At 31.2% G+C, this 17,961-nt stretch overlaps 1 protein-coding gene across 6 annotated transcripts; it reads right to left on the bottom strand.

The window, feature by feature from the left end:
• Nucleotides 1–1,861: 1,861 nt before the first annotated feature.
• Phb1 (prohibitin 1) lies at nucleotides 1,862–16,431 on the bottom strand. Of its 6 annotated transcripts, none has more exons than XM_076447854.1 (7): nucleotides 16,287–16,431; nucleotides 11,022–11,130; nucleotides 9,823–9,984; nucleotides 8,855–8,997; nucleotides 3,559–3,675; nucleotides 2,882–2,977; nucleotides 1,862–2,340 (listed from the first exon to the last, which is right to left on the bottom strand). In XM_076447854.1, exons 2-7 carry the CDS (start codon nucleotides 11,107–11,109, stop codon nucleotides 2,128–2,130), a joined length of 819 nt encoding a protein of 272 aa, XP_076303969.1. In that variant the 5' UTR covers nucleotides 11,110–11,130; nucleotides 16,287–16,431; the 3' UTR covers nucleotides 1,862–2,127. The 6 variants fall into 6 exon arrangements, with proteins under 6 accessions (XP_076303969.1, XP_076303973.1, XP_076303975.1 ...); XM_076447858.1 differs by having other exon boundaries at nucleotides 9,823–9,981; XM_076447860.1 differs by having other exon boundaries at nucleotides 9,823–9,981; nucleotides 11,022–11,119; nucleotides 16,287–16,363.
• Between the last annotated feature and the right edge of the window lie 1,530 nt (nucleotides 16,432–17,961).

Below are 17,961 nucleotides of genomic sequence, written 5' to 3'. Positions count from 1 at the left end.
CCAAGCTTTGACAGGAATAAGTTGAAGTATTACTTTTCCTATATAGTTCTGGTTGATACGTATAATTTCTGGATCTCACATGATGGCAAGTGTTCTCTGGTCAGGTGTTTCATTTAATATTTGCACTAGATATGAATAATTGTCTTACTGTTGAGATGGGAAATTTCTACAAGACAACCTGCAGCTGGTGTGGTGGTATAAGTATCTTATATTTTTTATTTTCTTAACAAAACGTTACTAGTTTTACTTGTAAAGGATCACCACTTTTATGTCCCTTGTGAATAAATCAGATTAGAATTTTTGCTCACACCTACTGGCCTGTGATTCCTATAATTGGGATCTATCTGTTTTCAAAATAGGAAAATTGCAGATACCAGTTGCATTAGTCTTCAGTGTGTTGTTCCTCCAGACTCCCCAACATGTATTCCCCTCTTTCTCTATTAGGACATGGGAGTCCTTACCATTTTTAGTTTTCAGTTGTTGGAGTGATGAATCATAAGAGATTTTCTCCAGAGTGGATTCCGTAGACCAAAAAACAGTCACCTAGCTAATGTGTACCCACATGGTAAGAAGGGGAATATAGTTATTATGATCATTACAGTACCAAACAATGAATTGTGTGATACTATTCAGTATCCAAATTTTGCCTGGGCAGACCACACCTTTTTATATATTTCTCATCCAAGGTACTTCCATTGGATATTTTTTGACCAGATGGCCCACACTTGGCATAATCCAAGGTATCCCAAATCACTTCCCCTATACTTATTTTGCCCAAACTGACATTTGACCAATTCAAACACATTTCAGAATTCTTAAGCTCTAGCCACGTTATTTCATTTTTCTCTATGGCTCATTTGTTGGCATTACACTATGACTCACTGTCATTATGCTAAGTGCTCTCTAAATGTTATCTTGTTCCTTGACATTTATATTTTTTCAGAACTAATAACCCTAAGAAAGTTCACATTGTGTATATTTTATCAGAATGTCTGTACTGAACAGTTGGTCTTAAATTCTGATAAGCATGTGACCAACTCTGCTTATGTCAAGTCCCCCTGTATTCCTCACTACTACGATCAGAGAAAACTAAATATTCAATAAATGTGACCGATATGCACTAAAAAGGAAACCTATCATTCACATAACTTATGTATCTCGTCCAAGATCAGCTTTGAATTATCTTATATAATAACGCATGTTCAATAAACTACATCTATCTCTCTCTGCTTATACTTTACACTGGTTCCATTTGTGAACTGTTTTGCTAACAATTTGATATAATTTCCTTTTATTCACCTGGAAATCTGCATTTTAGAATAAATATCCTGGTCAATATGTAACAACACCTTGTAAATTGGAATTTGTTCTTGGATAGAAGAGTGGCTAACTTGATGAATACATTACGTAATCACAATCACTATACATATTCAATTGAATAAGAATGCAGTTATTCAATTTCTTTGGTTATTATACAGCAAACTACTTCATTATCCACATCATAGCTGGATGGCCAAGAAGTCTGCTTAATTGTGGCAACCATTTAAAATTAACATAGAGTTCAAATATATAAATAATCCACTCCTGTTTGGGTTTGTCTATAAACATAATCTCATTTCGAAACACAAGTTATTACAGCTTTGAGAAATATTCTAATTTAAATAAGTTAATTTTATGATCTCAAAGTTGATAAAGTACCACAGTATAATATGCTGCAGTCTGAATGTGCACTAATTCACAGGAATTTCTCCGTTTCCTTTGTTTTATATGTCCGTAATTGTATCTACTGCTACTGTGGAGTAATATCCAACAGATTTTCCATGTTTTACATTACAGCTGATCTCAATAACTGACAAGACTATTCAGACCACACACTGATTTTATTTCATACCATAAATGATCTTGGTACAAGAGTGAGGAATCTAAGTTTAAGACAAAATATAATTTTCTTAGTGTAAGACTAGCAGTAGTTAGTTTAGACTTACTGACAACTGCAAAGATTTAAAGTCAAGTAATCTGTTGAACTTCTCTCTCTATCCTGTTTGGTTTACCATACATGCTTGATTATACTGTGGTATCACCAACAAGACTGAAATTACACATCTTTTAACAACTACACTTAATTCTTTACTGTGGCAAACTTAACAAAGTCTGTTGTCCTGGTGGCAGGTATATAACATTTCTTGTCCTGGAAAGCTGGTAGGCAATATCTTCTGCTGCTTCAATTCTTCGTAACTCAACCAATCCTTCACCCACTGCTCCAAATGATTTAGCAAGCAGGGAGGCAGCTTCAGTGTCACCTTCTGCAGATATCACTGCAGCACGCTTCTGTTGTTCAGCCTATGGGAGTAAAAAAATAAGAAAACTGGGACAGGATTCACACCATAAATTCTTTAAGGACTGAATACCTAAATAAATAACACAAAAACACTGGATTATCGTATACATGAACTAGTGATTTTTCTGAAAAAATTTTTGGGCAGCATTTCTCATTCTCATAAAATAAACAGTCACACTAATGCTATTTAACATAGAAAAGTATTTTTAAAGATGATTAATAATTGTACATTTTGACATTTAGTAACTTTATTATCAAAATCCAAGAAACAAAATTTATATTCTAATACAAAACAAACTGTTAATCAGTTGTTACTGAATATTAATCAAATAAAATGTAACAATACTATGCAAGAAAGAAGATCAGATTAAAAAGATGTAGCATATTTAATTTGAAAGTTATTTAGTTTACTTCCATGTATAATCTGAGATCTCAGCTTATTAAAGATGTAATGCTTTCCAAAATTTAGATAACTAGACAGGTGTTTAAAACATTTGTGTTAATAACCTGTAGATATAATTTTGACATAGCAGAATACGTTACCTTTTCTACAAGAAAACGGGCCCTCTCGGCTTCTTGCTGAGCAACTTGCTTTAACTCAACAGCTAATGTGAATTCTTTTCCAAATGAAAGATGAGTCTGTAATGTATGAATGAAACATAAAAATGCATGGTTATATATTTAACTTTCTACATAATTTATTATTAAAACATTCACAACTGAGATAGTGATATTTAAACCTTCCTGATGCAAATATTAGTGAAGAAAAAAGTACATAAATCTCACCAAGCCCAACGTCAGATATTTTAGAATATATATATTGCTTTAATTGCATGTAATATTCTCCGAGTATCTGAATAAATACCACTTTTGGTGATCTACGTAAGAAACTTAATTTACATGATGAGTGCCAGAAACAAAAAATAGGGGTGGGTGAGCTTGTTTTGTCTATTTCTATATAATTAAATGATACAAGAATCAAAATGAATAAAAATACACATACATCCTACACTTATATAGATTAGTTCCAAATTATTTAAAACATTTTCTTAAATACTAAATATACATTTGTTGAAACTAAATTTCAAATTACAAGGATACAAGAAAAACAAGTTGAACTAACATGATGTTCCAAAAGCAAAATCTTTCAAAATTACTAAAAATGTTTTAACTAGAAAAACTACAAGACATGAGTATGAAGGCAGTAAAACAAAACTTACAATAGAAATGTCGTCCAAAATCAACCCAAACTGAGCTGCTCTGTCAGTCAGTTCTTCACATACTTTCTGTGATACTACTTCTCTCTGAGTGATCATTTCACTTGCATCAAACTGGGCCTAGCGAGATATACACCACATAATTAGTTTCAATAAGTTTGGTATCAATAGCAACACTACTATTATGAAAGACTAGCCTGACAAGGGAGAACAGTTGAAATTATAGGTTTTTCATAACAGTTAAAACCTTTATTAATAATAATTTTTTAAAACTATTTCGGCAGACATTTTGAATTAATGATTAAATACTTTATACATTCCTGTTTCTTTTTAACAAAGTGCAAGTGATAACCATTATTTTAATGTTTTTACTGATAAAGCCTTTTACATCTCAGGAAATAAGAGGAAATATTACAATTTTTAACAAACACTAAGAGATGGACCTTATGAAAGTTAACAGTATGATAAACAAGCATGCTAGAGGGATTACATCATTTCCTATGTAATGATATATACCTACTTCATAAACTTATAAGGCACATAAGCTGCAATCAGTTAAGGTTTTAGAAAAACAATAAATCATAAAAGTATAACCTGGCATCAATAAAAAAAATTGGATGGAATGATTTATTCTAAACATAAAAGCTGATGCATATTCCAAATTCTTGGCTAGATTGCTGCATAAGTGGTAATTCTTGTCTAATGGAAGTATGGTCGTAAACATTTTGCTTAGCTACAATGTAGTAATGAGTTTGTAAAAAATGAAAATATTTTATCTTTTCATAGCTACAGAAGAACATATCTTTATCCAAGCATATTCAGGTAGTTTTTCTACAATTTTTTAACCAGGTGTTCTGCAGTTAGAAACATTCTTGTAAACCTGATGTGAAAAGGTCAAATACATGTGCTAATTCTCTACCTTAAACAAAGATTATCATAATATGCTTCTTTCACAGGCCATCTCTTTGTCATGCCTTACTGAGTGAAATCCCACCTATTGAAAAGTGAAGGTAAAAATATTTGTACGGTTGTAATGGATTGAATTCAACTTTTTCTGGACCAGAAAGGTATCAATGATATCCCCTGATTTTTTCATTCTCACAGGGGAAATATTTCACCAAATAGTGTTAAACATAGCACATACTTAATACTTGATATCTAGTTTCAACATTAAAAAATTCATACAATTTTCATACAAGTTTCAGTTTGACAAATATTCATTAACATATTCCTTTTAGCACTATTGTCAATTTCAACAGTTACCACTTTCAGCTATAATTCATACAAAACATGGACAAAAACAAATTTATCGGTAGCCTCAATTTTCAAAATGGCATTACCATTTTCTTTGACAGGTTGGTTACTGTAATTTTTCCTAAAATATGCATGGTTGAGATAAATTTTTATAGAACAAGTATACTCTCTTTTCAACAAATAAATTGTTTTACTTACTTGTGTGATTTGAATAAAATAAAGTTAATAAAAAAAAAAAAACATTTACAGGAATGAAAATATTGTCTTCATTTACCATTAGATTCTTTTGTTAATCAGGAACACAACCAGTCAATATCTTTGAAATTAAACATTATACTCAAACCCTTTACACTGATGCTTTATCCAAACATATTTAAATGTTGACTGTACTTATTTTCAAATTCAGTTTCATTAACAACTGGTCAAACCAGATTTTTTGAGATCACAAAAGGGTGACATGTTTTAGTGATAAAATCACTACCAGAAAAGGAACTTCAGATGAGAGATGTGCAAACATGAATAATTATATTCTCAATATACGAGGTCTGTTCAAAAAATACGCGCAGACTGTTTGAATTGCACGGCTCCAGTTGGTTCCAGGGGAATCCGCTTGGTGTCGCTAGGTTCGCTCAGATCAGCTGATTACGACGCCATTTCCTGATTGCAGGTATCTTCATTTGTGTATTAGCTATGCAGTTTTAAGTGAAGTGCGATTTTTTCGTTTGGCGGATTTCAGAATGAATGACCTGAAGGAGCAACGACTTGCTGTGAAATTTTGTGTTAAACTTGGAAAATCTGCGACTGAAACTTTTGCTATGCTTAACACGGCTTACGGTGATGTTGCTATGAAGCGTACGGCATGTTTCAAGTGGCATGAACATTTTAAGGATGGTCGACAGTCCATTGAAGATGATGAGCGTCCTGGACGTCCTTCCACGTCAACTGACGACCCACACGTCGACAAAATCAACACCCTGGTGCGGGCAAAGCGACGTCTGACTGTCAGGGAGCTTGCTAAAGAGTGTGGGATATCAGTTGGATCTTGTTACGAGATTTTGACCGAAAAATTGAAGATGCACCGCGTTGCTGCGAAATTTGTGCCTCAGAACTCGTGAGTTTTTAGCCAAACACTCGGTCACTGTTCTTTCCCACCCCCCCCCCTACTCACCTGACCTTGCTCCTTGCGATGTTTTCTTGTTCCCCAAACTCAAATGACCCTTGAAAGGAAGAAGATTTGAGACGATTTGTGAGATTAAGGCAAATGCGACGAAGGAGCTGGAGGACATTACAAAAGAAGCGTACCAGGACTGTTTCAACAAGTGGAAACAGCGTTGGGATAAGTGTGTGCGTTGGGGAGGAGAGTACTTTGAAAGGGTCCCAGACCTGTAACTTCTAAATAAAGTACATTTTGTTTTATGACGTCAGTCCTCGTATTTTTTGAACAACCCTCGTACAATAATTTATTAAATATAAAACTATTTTGAGATGGACAGGAAAAGATAAAATGCTTTAATTGTGATAAAAACCAACAGAGAAAACTATGCATATTATCCACATATTGATTCCAAACATTCTTAATTCACTTGAAATCATATAAAGCTGCACAGTAGTGTAATATTATATTGTTGTTTGGATTTCATACCATCAAAATGTGGTTTTTCAACAGTTACATTAAATTATTTATCATGACTACAAGTATGCACATAAATAACTTGAATTTATTGTATTTATACTTCTATGTAGTTTTTTTCAATGTTATAAAAGTTCATCACAACACCTTCATTTTTTTTGCCATAAAAGTACTTAGAAATAATAGCTCAGCATATGTATGAGCTACTAAGTAAAGAAATAAGTCTGTGAAGTTTAAAACCATTTAAAACTGAGTTGAAGTTTATAGATCAAGATGAAGTAAAACCTCACAGTTATTACAAAACAAATTTCAAATTTGTTCACTAGGGTGGTCCAATAATATAAAAATGAGAAATTATTTTGCATGATGTTTGCCTACACTAACTACCATAAATGATGTTACAAATAACAAAATGGATCAATCTGTCCATATTTAGAAGTGGTGCAAATTGAACATGACATATTATATGAAAGGGCAAATAAAATAAATGTTATGTTTTTGAATTCAGTAACAAAAAGCTGTGAAAATCACTAGCATTAGCAAACCGAATGAATTTTTAAGTGTCCTGCATATCTGAATAGCATACAACTATAATAATAATGAGAACAATTTATCATATCACTTATGACCTCAAATTTTCCTTTCTTGAGGCTAGAAATGTGTTTTGGTGTAGTTTAACTATGTTTAACAGGTATATTGCTTTTGATCTTTGTCCTCAGTGATAGAAGAATTAAATGTTCAAATACCTCTCTCTGATAAACTGTGACATCATCTGCCATGACACTGGATTGCTGCCTATTAAATCTATAAACCACATTATACATGACCCAATTATGTTGAATTATAAAATACTGTTCGTAACAATATAAAAAAATCGTGAGATCATGCAATAGTAATATTGTTTGACAACTGATAAAGAAAATGTAATTAAAAATTTAATTGCAGAAATAAACTTGTGGCAAATGTCTTCAAATTTCCACCACCCTTAAATATCCATGTATTTAATTCAAAATTCACTCTGAGGTCTGTATCTATATAAGAAATGAAGAATGCATCAGATGCTCTCATTTGTACCTTTTCACTTCTCTTACCACGTAGGAGTGGACCACCCTAATGTTCACATACGGATGTTTATTAATATCTGCTTTTGTCTACAAAATATTTTTCATTTTTGGTTTGTTTTGTTTTGAATTTTGCACAAAGCTACATGAGGGCTATCTGCACTAGCCATCCCTAATTTAGCAGTGTAAAACTGGAGGAAAGGCACCTAGTCATCACCACCCACCACCAACTCTTGGGCTACTCTTTTACCAATGAATAGTGGGATTGATCATCACATTATAATGCCCCCATGGCTGAAAGGACAATCATGTTTGGTGTTATGTGGATTCAAACCCATGATCTTAATTTTTGTTTTGATGTTTAAAATTTGAACTTTAGTAACTGTAATACAAATAACTAATGACAGGTAATTTCTTTTATAAATATTTTAACAATTTTTTTTAAGTCAGAGTTTTAATTTAGATGGTAACATTTATAAAAACTAACTAAATATTTCTCTACACAACTTAAAATATTATCAATTATGTACTTAAGTGTGAACTTAGGGCCTGTGGTTTTTCATCATGAAACACATTTCTACCACCTGCAACTAATTATAACCAGCATGAAATTCAATATTTTTTGTTTTGAGGCTTCTGCTACACTGTTTTGGTTTTCCTGCTGCTACCTACAGAAATTCTGTGCTACCCTTCATGTAAATACATTTTCCTGTATATTTTCTTTCCATATGTATTACAATAAGAACATATAAATGCAAATTTTCAAAACTTCACAAGTAAAATTGAAAATTATTAAAAACATTTTAGGAATTTCACTCGGTTATTAACAACTTTATCACTCTACCCATACATACAACCACAAAATTAATTAGTTTGCAATGCCTGAAAAACTCCTACGTTTTTCTTGTGAATATGCATTATTAACTTATTTTTTATTACCCTCACCCTCCAAGGATATTGCATCTGTCTGTGTGCATGTGTGTGTGTTTCCATGCAAGTATCTTGAAAGGTAATAGACTGACATACATGAGTATTTTACATAAAATGGGATGGGACAGTGCTTACCAAATTTCATTCAGATGCAAAATGGGGAAGATAAGACTTGTACCAAATGTAATGGGCATGTGAAGATTGAGACTCATGCTAGAAAAAAAATATCTGGATCATTAATCATTCTGGATTTGAGAAGGATCTTCTAAGCTTTTGAAGATGACATTTTATGCTATCCAATATAACCATATGCATTCCTGAAAAGGAGCAGCAAGGCAAGGGTATACAATCTCTCTGATTATTTTTGTTACTAAATAGCAACATAATCATTCTTAACATATACAGTTTCCAGTTGAATACTCACAACAACAGCTTTCAAAATTTCATTAGTGATTGATGGTAGAACTCTTTCATCATAATCCAGACCAAGAGTAGTGTATATCTTGGGCAGGCTATCAGCTACTGGCCTGAAGAGGATTCGTAAGGTAATATTTACATTCTGCAAATCTGTGAAAATTGAAAACATTTTTTAAGAAAACATAAATTGTGAATTTCTATTTTTAATTTATTTATTCTCATGGATGGAGTCATGAACTGTAAAAAAAATATTAGTTGTTATTAAAAACTGCACAGAAAAAATCCATCAGTATCATTACTTTTTGAGGTACTAGCTTTCCATTCTTAGATATACATGACCATTTCATTTAAATTTAATGAGTTATTATTCATACTTTTATATAGCACAAGTTAAATTTAATATATTTAGAAGCATCAAATTATTGAAGGTTTGATTACATAACTGTTTACAAATTATTTGTTGCCCAGTTACATTGACATGAACTGATGTCATTATTTGAACCTTCTGAATTTTTCTCTTTACTTTGAGTATTGTTAAATCACAGCATTGCATATTTGGTAATGTTCTAGGTGTAAGTTGCCAAGTTCGTACAAAGAAGTAAGTAAATTGGTAAAAGTGAAAACAGCAAATCCCAACCTCTGATTAATTATGTTTATAATATAAACAAACACAGGTTAAGATTTGTTTTTAACGAAGGACTCTTCCTCATGATTTTGTTTACTTGTTTGGCTTCATTTGGATGTAATTTTTTAATTTCATTATTATTATTTTTTAACTAGTGCCTGGAAAGTAGACAGAGAGATTTACCCAGTCATATTTAATATGCTTTGTAAAAGGGTATTACACAATTCATTTTTATGGGATATAAGCTGCAATCATATAACAACTATAGTACTTGTGGCAATTAAGTAATTTTGTACATTAAACATAAAACAAGGCCTTAGCAAATCACAAGTATCTCATGGCAACAGTACCTTTACTTCCAGTAATTACAGGGACATTTCTTGGCCTTGTACGAATGTCATAAATAATAGGTTTCTGGACCCATGGGATAAGGAAGTGTGTGCCTTCACCAACAACATAATTCTTCACTCCGGTAAAGCGATCAAAAATAACTGCCCTATGTCCTCCATCTACTAAATATTCAAAAATTAAACACTTTAATATCAGTTTGATATCATGCAGTAACATCTACAAAACATACATGAATATTTGAGTATTCTTGCTTCCTTTTTCTTTCAAATTTGTGGCAGAGAAAAGATAAGTTAATTTAAAAAACATATCCACATTCAGTAAGATTTAATGAAGAATACAAGTCTGAATAAAAAGTTAACAATCTGACATATCACAGGGACCTAAAACATGACTGACCAAGGGGAATTTTCAACAGTTAGTTAGCCAACTAAATAGTGAATTTATGTTCCATTTTCTCGCTCCTTTCTACTAAATAAGATACTATATTGAGAAATTATGAACTACAGGAAATACAAAAAAATTGAAAATCTTATATTACTACATAACATTGACTTATATTTTGTTGACATAGCATCAAGAGCAACACAAACTGTTCAACTTGAAAACCCACAATAAATAGATTTTAAAACAACCTTATCATTTTCTTTGTCAAAAACTTATTTTTCTTATTAATAAAAATATTTTTAAAAAAAATTTATTATGTTGAGCAAAAAACAACCAAAATAATATTTCTGGGCATATTTTTAATTAACAAGACTATATACTGTTTTAAATATTATACATTCTTTTATCAAAAAATAATTACAGAAAAGATGAAAAATTAAAAAGTAAGACTGATTTATATTTATTTATGGGAATGTTTCAAAGAAACTAAAATTATTAGCTTATGATCGACATATGGGAAACAGTCCTTGTAAAAATTAGCAACTGCATAAAATGTAAGTTAGTGATTACAGTTGGGACTATAATTTTCAAGTCTGTCACTTTTTTCATTATTGAAAGGGTAAAACTTTTGTATAATTTTTCTCAAATTAAAATCTAAGATCAATTTCAAAGGGATCAAAAAAACTTCATTGCCTCGGGTCCAACCAGTCTTAATTTGTACCAGAATAAATGTACCTCTACAAAATTTCATAAATGAAGTAGCCACTGCCACAAACCCATTTGCAAACAATCAATTATTGTTGAATTGGCTCACCATTATAAAGAGCTGAATTAACGACGCCTCCAGCAATAGCCAGGCCTAAACCAAGTTTACCAATGTTTGTGAAGAACTGTGCTGCCATTTTTTATTGGCTAGAATACACCTAAAAAATGTATTATATAAAAACACATATACTTCAATAGCAATGTTAAATTAGAATGTTTTGAACATCTCTGTAAAATGGGTTTTATACATATATTTACAACCATTTTCCAAATCTGAATTTGTTATATTACTCTTTTAACAAAATGCCTTTCAGGTAGCCAAAACAAAAACTTATTCAAATAAGACTTTTTTTTTAACTTTTCTTGATTTTTTAATCCTAATGATATATTTCTGTAAAATATTGGATTTCCTTGCTTTTAGTTATAAGCTTTCAAAATTCTGCAGATGCACAAGTTGGAATGGAAACTTCCAGAATATCTTTCAGAAAATATACCTTATAATGCATTACCTTAGTTACATAACATTATCATGGTTATACATAATGAACAGACAGCTTGAAATGCAATGGATAACACTAATTTAATAAATGGATAACTACTTACTGAAATGTTTTTGTAAACATCCAATTATGAGAAAAAGATGTAGATAAAATTATTTTGACATCCAAAATAACACAAACAGAATGAAAATGTCAAACATTCCCACACCTAAGGACCCAAGCTTAAAAACTTTTAAGCACCAAATGACTCCTTTTACCCTATACACTGGTATAAAATTTCCAGAAAATATCTCTGATTTTAATAAAATGTTATCAAAAATATAAGTGCTGTAGGTAAAAATCTTAGCTGTTCTAAGGGGCTTTGAAATTATTGCTCCACTATTTAATGTTATCCCAACAATAAATTTGTATTTCTACTGACAACCCTGTTCAACCTAGGATTCTTAGTTTTGTTTTGTTTTTCTTTACAAGATGAGATTTACTTCTCTTTTCTTTGTTTTAATCTAATACTATGCTACATTTTTTTTGTTAATTGCATGGCTTCATGTTCCAGACCACAAAAAAAGTGAAGATATAACTTGAACTAAATTTATCTTTATTGAAAAAAAGTTGTTAAAAAATCAAGGTACTGCTATTATAATAACCATTGTATTGTGAGAGGGCTTACAACTACTGTATTATAGAGATTTAATATTATTTTATCCATAGTGTAGAAATGAACCAAATATTATGTTTTCCAATTGGAATTTCCACTAACCTTAATTTTAAATAGTAGTGTACTTAGCTATTTACATTTATACAAAGAGGATCTATGTATATACAAAGCTAAAGACATACTTGTGAAAACATTAAACATGTAGTCAGTGTTACAGATTAAATTTTCAAACTGAATAAGACATATGAAAAAGAAAAAGCAAATTCAAAGCCTAAGTTTTGGACTAGGCTTAATTTAAACATAAAAGTCATGCAGTGTCTCTTACACTAACACTGGGTATGATAACAGAAGCACAAACTTCTTAGAATTAAGACAAACATTCCACTCTAGTGGTCACGAGGAACAAAATTTTGAATTTTTCATTTTCTCAATATAATATACATCCTGTGTAAATCTTGCTTTTAAACCTTATGAAAACTCTTGTCAACATAGCCAGAGCTCAGCACAGGTTACTACGAAACCTTGCTTTTAAAGTTTCTGCAAATATTTCTTCTCAAGTGTAATTTAAAATAGGTACAAATCAAAGCTCTTTCCAATGAAATAATTGTGCAATTACACTATATATCTGAAAAGCAAAACTTAATAAGATAAGACTTAGGATTTTCAATTTAATTTTTAGTAAAGCCAATTATATCATAAAGGAATTGATTTTGTAAGGCAAAGTAAACCCTTGGGAAAACTAGGCAGAGTTCTGTTTGTTTAAAGTTACATAACATTTTTGGAAAATATGTAACCTCTTGATCTATCTCAGCTGTCCCATCCTCTAAGCTCAACTAAAACTATTAATTAGTAAATATAAAACAAAATCTTAAAGCCAGCCCTTACCATTCATATTTTTATCAAGCTTTTTCTTAAACTCACTTAAATTTACCACCTCTACATCTTAAGCCAACCCATTCCAAAAGACAATCACCCTGTTAGTAAAATGAAACTAAGCTGAATCTGACTGTTACTCTACCAACATTTATATTTGTATTCCTACTCTTACTGTTATCACTATTAAGTATGAAACAAAATGATTCATCAACACTATGAATTATGTTTGCAATCTTAAACACCTCAATCAGATCCCACCAACTAACTTCTTTTTTTCAAGGGAAAACAATTAGATATTTCAGCCTCTTCTCATATGACAAAACCTTCATCCCAGGCACCATTCTAGTAACCCTTCTCTGAACCCTTTTCAACAACTCTATCCTTCCTAAGGTAAAAAGCCCAGGACTAAACACAATATTCCAAATGTGGCCTAACCAATGACCTCGACACAAAATTATAACATCTTCAGACTCATTCAGTAACTTTGTACCTACAACGTAAAATCCTATTTGCCCTACCACTAGCAACAGCACACTGCTTGAAGGGTTTTAGGAACGGGTCAACTATTACACCAATAACACTGTCAATGCTATTCCCATTTACATTATACTTATAATTCAAATTATAACTCACATGCATTATTTATATTTATTACTTTTAAAACCCATCTGCCATTTTTTACCAAACTCACTAAATGATCTAAACTCTTTTGTACATCAGCAGCATTCTCTTCACAGCCAACAACAACCAAGACCTTAATAATACCTGTAAATTAAATAATTTATTGACCACTCCCTCATCTATGTATTGAGATAAATAAAAAATATCAAAGGTTTCAGAACTAAGCTCTGCAGTACTTCCATTTGTAACATTAATTCAATTTGACTGCACTCCATTTGTAACAACCTTCTGCTTTCTTCCATACAGCCATTCTTATTAACTAGTTTATCCTTCACACCACACCTACAGATATCTTTTAACAAGCTTTTAATGTGGAACTTTGTCAAATTCTTTCTGAAAATTTACATCCTTATTTACATAAGCAATAATGTTTTCAAAGAATATCAAAAGATTTGCAAGACAAGATTTTTGAAACTTAAGTGGCTTTCAAAAACATTTCCCACAATAAATGTAAGACTCGTGGGTCCATAATAACTGGGGCAACTTGTATCACTTCCTTTGAAAAAAGGAGTAACATTGGATTACTTCCAATCCTCTGGTACTTACCCACTATTCAAGGTTGACAAAAAATAGTATTAAGCAGCTCACATATCCAATTTTTAACATCCTTCAAAATCTATGGGGAAATATTATTTGGCTCAAAAGCCTTATTTTTTAAACTTCAAGTTTTTTCTTAACCAGCTTAGAATTAATGCAGTTATCTATCTGATCTTTTAATTTATCTAAACAGTTTAAGATGTGGTAATACATAGAATACTGCTTAAATTTTTGTGAGTAAAAACCAAAGAAAAAATAATAACCAAGCCATCACATAATCATCAGATACTAACTTTCCTTTGTCATTCTTCAAGGATTCTATCCCAATTTTAATCTTTTGTTTGCATCTCCCATATTTAAAGAAATCCTTACTGTTAATTTTTACATTTTCAGCTACATTTTTCTCATACATCCTTTGTAATGTCCTAATTTCCTGTTTCACCAGCTTTCTTGATATTCTACAATTTTCAAAGTCTTCTGTCACACTAGCAAGTTTAAATTTCTTACATTTATGATGCTTTTCTTTAATTGCAACTCTTAAATTTTTATCAGCCAAACTGTTTTTTTCTTGCAATTAACTTTTTCTTTCTATAAAGAATATGTTTACCTCAAATATTTAAAAATTTTCCATGTTTGTCAGTGTCTCCAAATAACTGCCTAATTCACAACAGATATTTCTCATGCATCCCTTCAAAATTTGTTTTGAAATTTATAACCAACATATTATTCATTATCTCCACATGCAGCAAACCATCAAACCTAATAGGACAATGATCACTTGCACCCAGATACTTCATTAATTAACACCCATTTAAGTAATTCAATGAAATCTGTTGTAACTCCCAGTAATACACAGGAATTAATGTTATCCTGATGATCAGAACATTAATACAGCTATAACATATAAAAGTTGTATGATTTTATCATAATCTTCTAGATCTTGGATGGATACAATTAAACAACTAATTGGTTTACAAGTTTTATATTACACTGGGGAAAAAATTGGTGAATTCTCTTTCCTTAAGAACACGTTTCTGTGCAACATTATTGGTCTTCAGATAAATTTAAAATCATGCAAAAAAACACTAGCTTCAGATCACAAGCACAAATTTTATGCTAACATTTTTAAAATCCCAAATCATTATTAAATATGAGGCAAACATTTTCACTGATAAGCAGGACTTTGGTATATGACAGATTTTTTGAAGGTTTGAAATCCATAAATATAGATAAATTTCAAAATGTTTGCAAGCTGTCAGAGCATACAAGGCAATTATATGGGAAACTTGGAAGCAATATCACCAGTTAAGGTAATGTTACTTTTCTAATATAGTAGTTGGCTTCCAGAATAATTTGCCTTCATTCATGTTCAAAGCTGCAACACTGAAGGCATTTATAAGGAAAGGAAACAAGTATGTTAGTGAATGTTGAATATAAAATTATAAGTAATTAAGTTTCTTTAACACTATAGTTTGTAGTAAGGTAGTGATACAAATTGGAACATCCTAGCTGAGCCATATCTCTTGAAAGATATCTTATCCCTTGAAATTTAAGTTTAAAAACACACTTTCACCAAAACATAATGTTAATAATTACAGTACAAATCCTAATATTTAGCTTAATAAGTTAATTACCAATGGTTTATTGAATGTAATGTACTTTGTTTCTTGCACTATCTGACCCCTATATATGATCACTAACTTACGGCCCTCTAACGAACGATGGAATTTACGTTCTAATGAAAAAATGTGCGTCATGCTGATTAAATCAGCATGTTCTTTGAATAGTCTAGGCTCTTGAAAGGCGAAAATATTGTAATTTTATTTCTTACATGAAAATAGGTTCGGTTTATATAAATATATTTTCTAACTTTAGTTTAACTGCAAGCGCTAATGGTTAGTCCTAACATCCAGGTTCAATTTCTAGTACTTTGGACTTCAAGTTTAAAACATAATAAAAACTGTGAATTTCATAAAGAATAGAAAAGACCATGCAACTAAAATTGCTCGTTAAAACTTAAAACGGGGAAATATAAGCACTAATTTCTATACATACTAAAACTTACAATTACACAAATATCGTTCGATAGATACTCAAAAATCAAATTACTCTCACTAATTCTAAACACGTGAGATAACTAATGTTTTATACTTTTAACAGATGGCAAAGTTGTCAGCAGTATAAAATTAAAATATATTTATATTTTTTGTAAAAAATTTAAACTTTTTTTTTAATATTTTTATTATTTTATTTTATCCTTAGTATAAAAGAGAGATAATTATGAAATAGAGCTTTATATATCACCATATATATATATATATATATATGTATGTACATATTTTAGAGAAAATTAATATTGATAAAGCTAAGTAAACAAAATCAAAAAGAAAGGCTGAGTTTAAAAAAACAGATCCAACCTTCTAACTAATTGTATTAGTTTGTTGTAACCTAAAAACAAGCCGAAATAAAAATAAATTAATACAAATTGGTGTACTCGAATGCACTGGTTTGTGTTTACAAGTGGTATTGTTACTGTTATATGTTCAGTATGGCCAGGTAGTTAGAGCGATCGATTCGCAATATGAAGGTCGTGGGTTCGAATGCCCATCACACCAAACATGCTCGCCCTTTCAGCCGTGGGAGTGTTGTAGCGTGACGGTCAATCTCACTATTTGCTGGTAAAAAGAGTAGCACGAGAGTTAGCGGTGGGTAGTGATGACCAGTTGCCTTTTAGGGACGACTAGTGCAGATAGCCCTCGTGTAGCTTTGCGCGAAATTCAAATATAAACAAACAATTTACTTTCAACTTTTGTATGCCGAATTCTTTAGAGTAGGTGTCTATGAGTTGTTGGCGATAAAGTTCAACAATAAAGAAACAGCAATATAATACACTTGTTTCAGAACAATATATTAAAACAAATCAATCAGAACACAGACATTGACTGATTAAATAAGTATACTAAATATCTTAATGTTACTTTAACTCTTTGCTACACTGCCAATAAGTTCATATTCATATGAACGTTCAGCATCTTTCTCCACTAGATGAATAATTACCTAAAGTGTACACGAAACAAAGAAAGACTGAGTGCTCTAGCCCTAATACATAATCATTACAACATTGCTATTAACACTGAAACTGTATGTCAGCGATTTATGGAAAAGCACCCTAAAACATTACGACTTTTACAATAATTTACATAAAAGTTGTACATTTGTTAAGTCACTACAGAATCACGAGTTTATATAGCCAGGTTGTATTTTAAAATTCACAACAAAGCTTGAATGTTCAGAAAATAATCGTTACTTTCGCAGTCTAGTGAATCGTTGCAATACTTCTGAAAGATGACCATTGCAAGACATCATACAATCATTTCATTATTAAATATTGATTAATAGCTTGGAAAATTAAGATCATAACTTCCCTTCGTATACTGATTTATGAATCTACCAAGTGTCCTAACTATCCTATGGACTTCCTATCACAAAACACTAATCGATAGCTCGGCAAAAAAGAAAAACTATCACCTTTCAGATCTTTGTCAATAAATCGGCTATCATAATAGCTGCTAAAGTAGCTATTTGCAGCCATAAAAATTAGGAGGCCAACAGCGGCATCTTTACTGATCAGTTTGAACAGTCAAAGTGATACTCTACGGGTATTTCCTTACTTGATTATTCGTGCACTGTTAGATAGGTAGTAAGTACAACAATCTTTCTCCCTATCAGTCGAATAAAGG

The sequence above is a fragment of the Tachypleus tridentatus genome, chromosome 8, assembly GCF_004210375.1.
Source record: "Tachypleus tridentatus isolate NWPU-2018 chromosome 8, ASM421037v1, whole genome shotgun sequence".
NCBI lineage: Eukaryota > Metazoa > Arthropoda > Merostomata > Xiphosura > Limulidae > Tachypleus > Tachypleus tridentatus.
The sequence above is the reverse complement of the archived record's forward strand: the minus strand, read 5'-3'. Positions and strand labels throughout refer to the sequence as shown.

What these genes read in the sequence shown, in the direction of transcription:
- Phb1 (XM_076447854.1), bottom strand. Translation starts at nt 11,109, where the DNA reads ATGGCAGCACAGTTCTTCACAAACATTGGTAAACTTGGTTTAGGCCTG. An exon ending in AAATTTTGAAAGCTGTTGTT is followed by an intron (nt 3,676 to 8,854) that starts GTGAGTATTCAA and finishes ATATCTCGCTAG; the next exon opens with GCCCAGTTTGATGCAAGTGA. An exon ending in TTTTGGACGACATTTCTATT is followed by an intron (nt 2,978 to 3,558) that starts GTAAGTTTTGTT and finishes CATACATTACAG; the next exon opens with ACTCATCTTTCATTTGGAAA.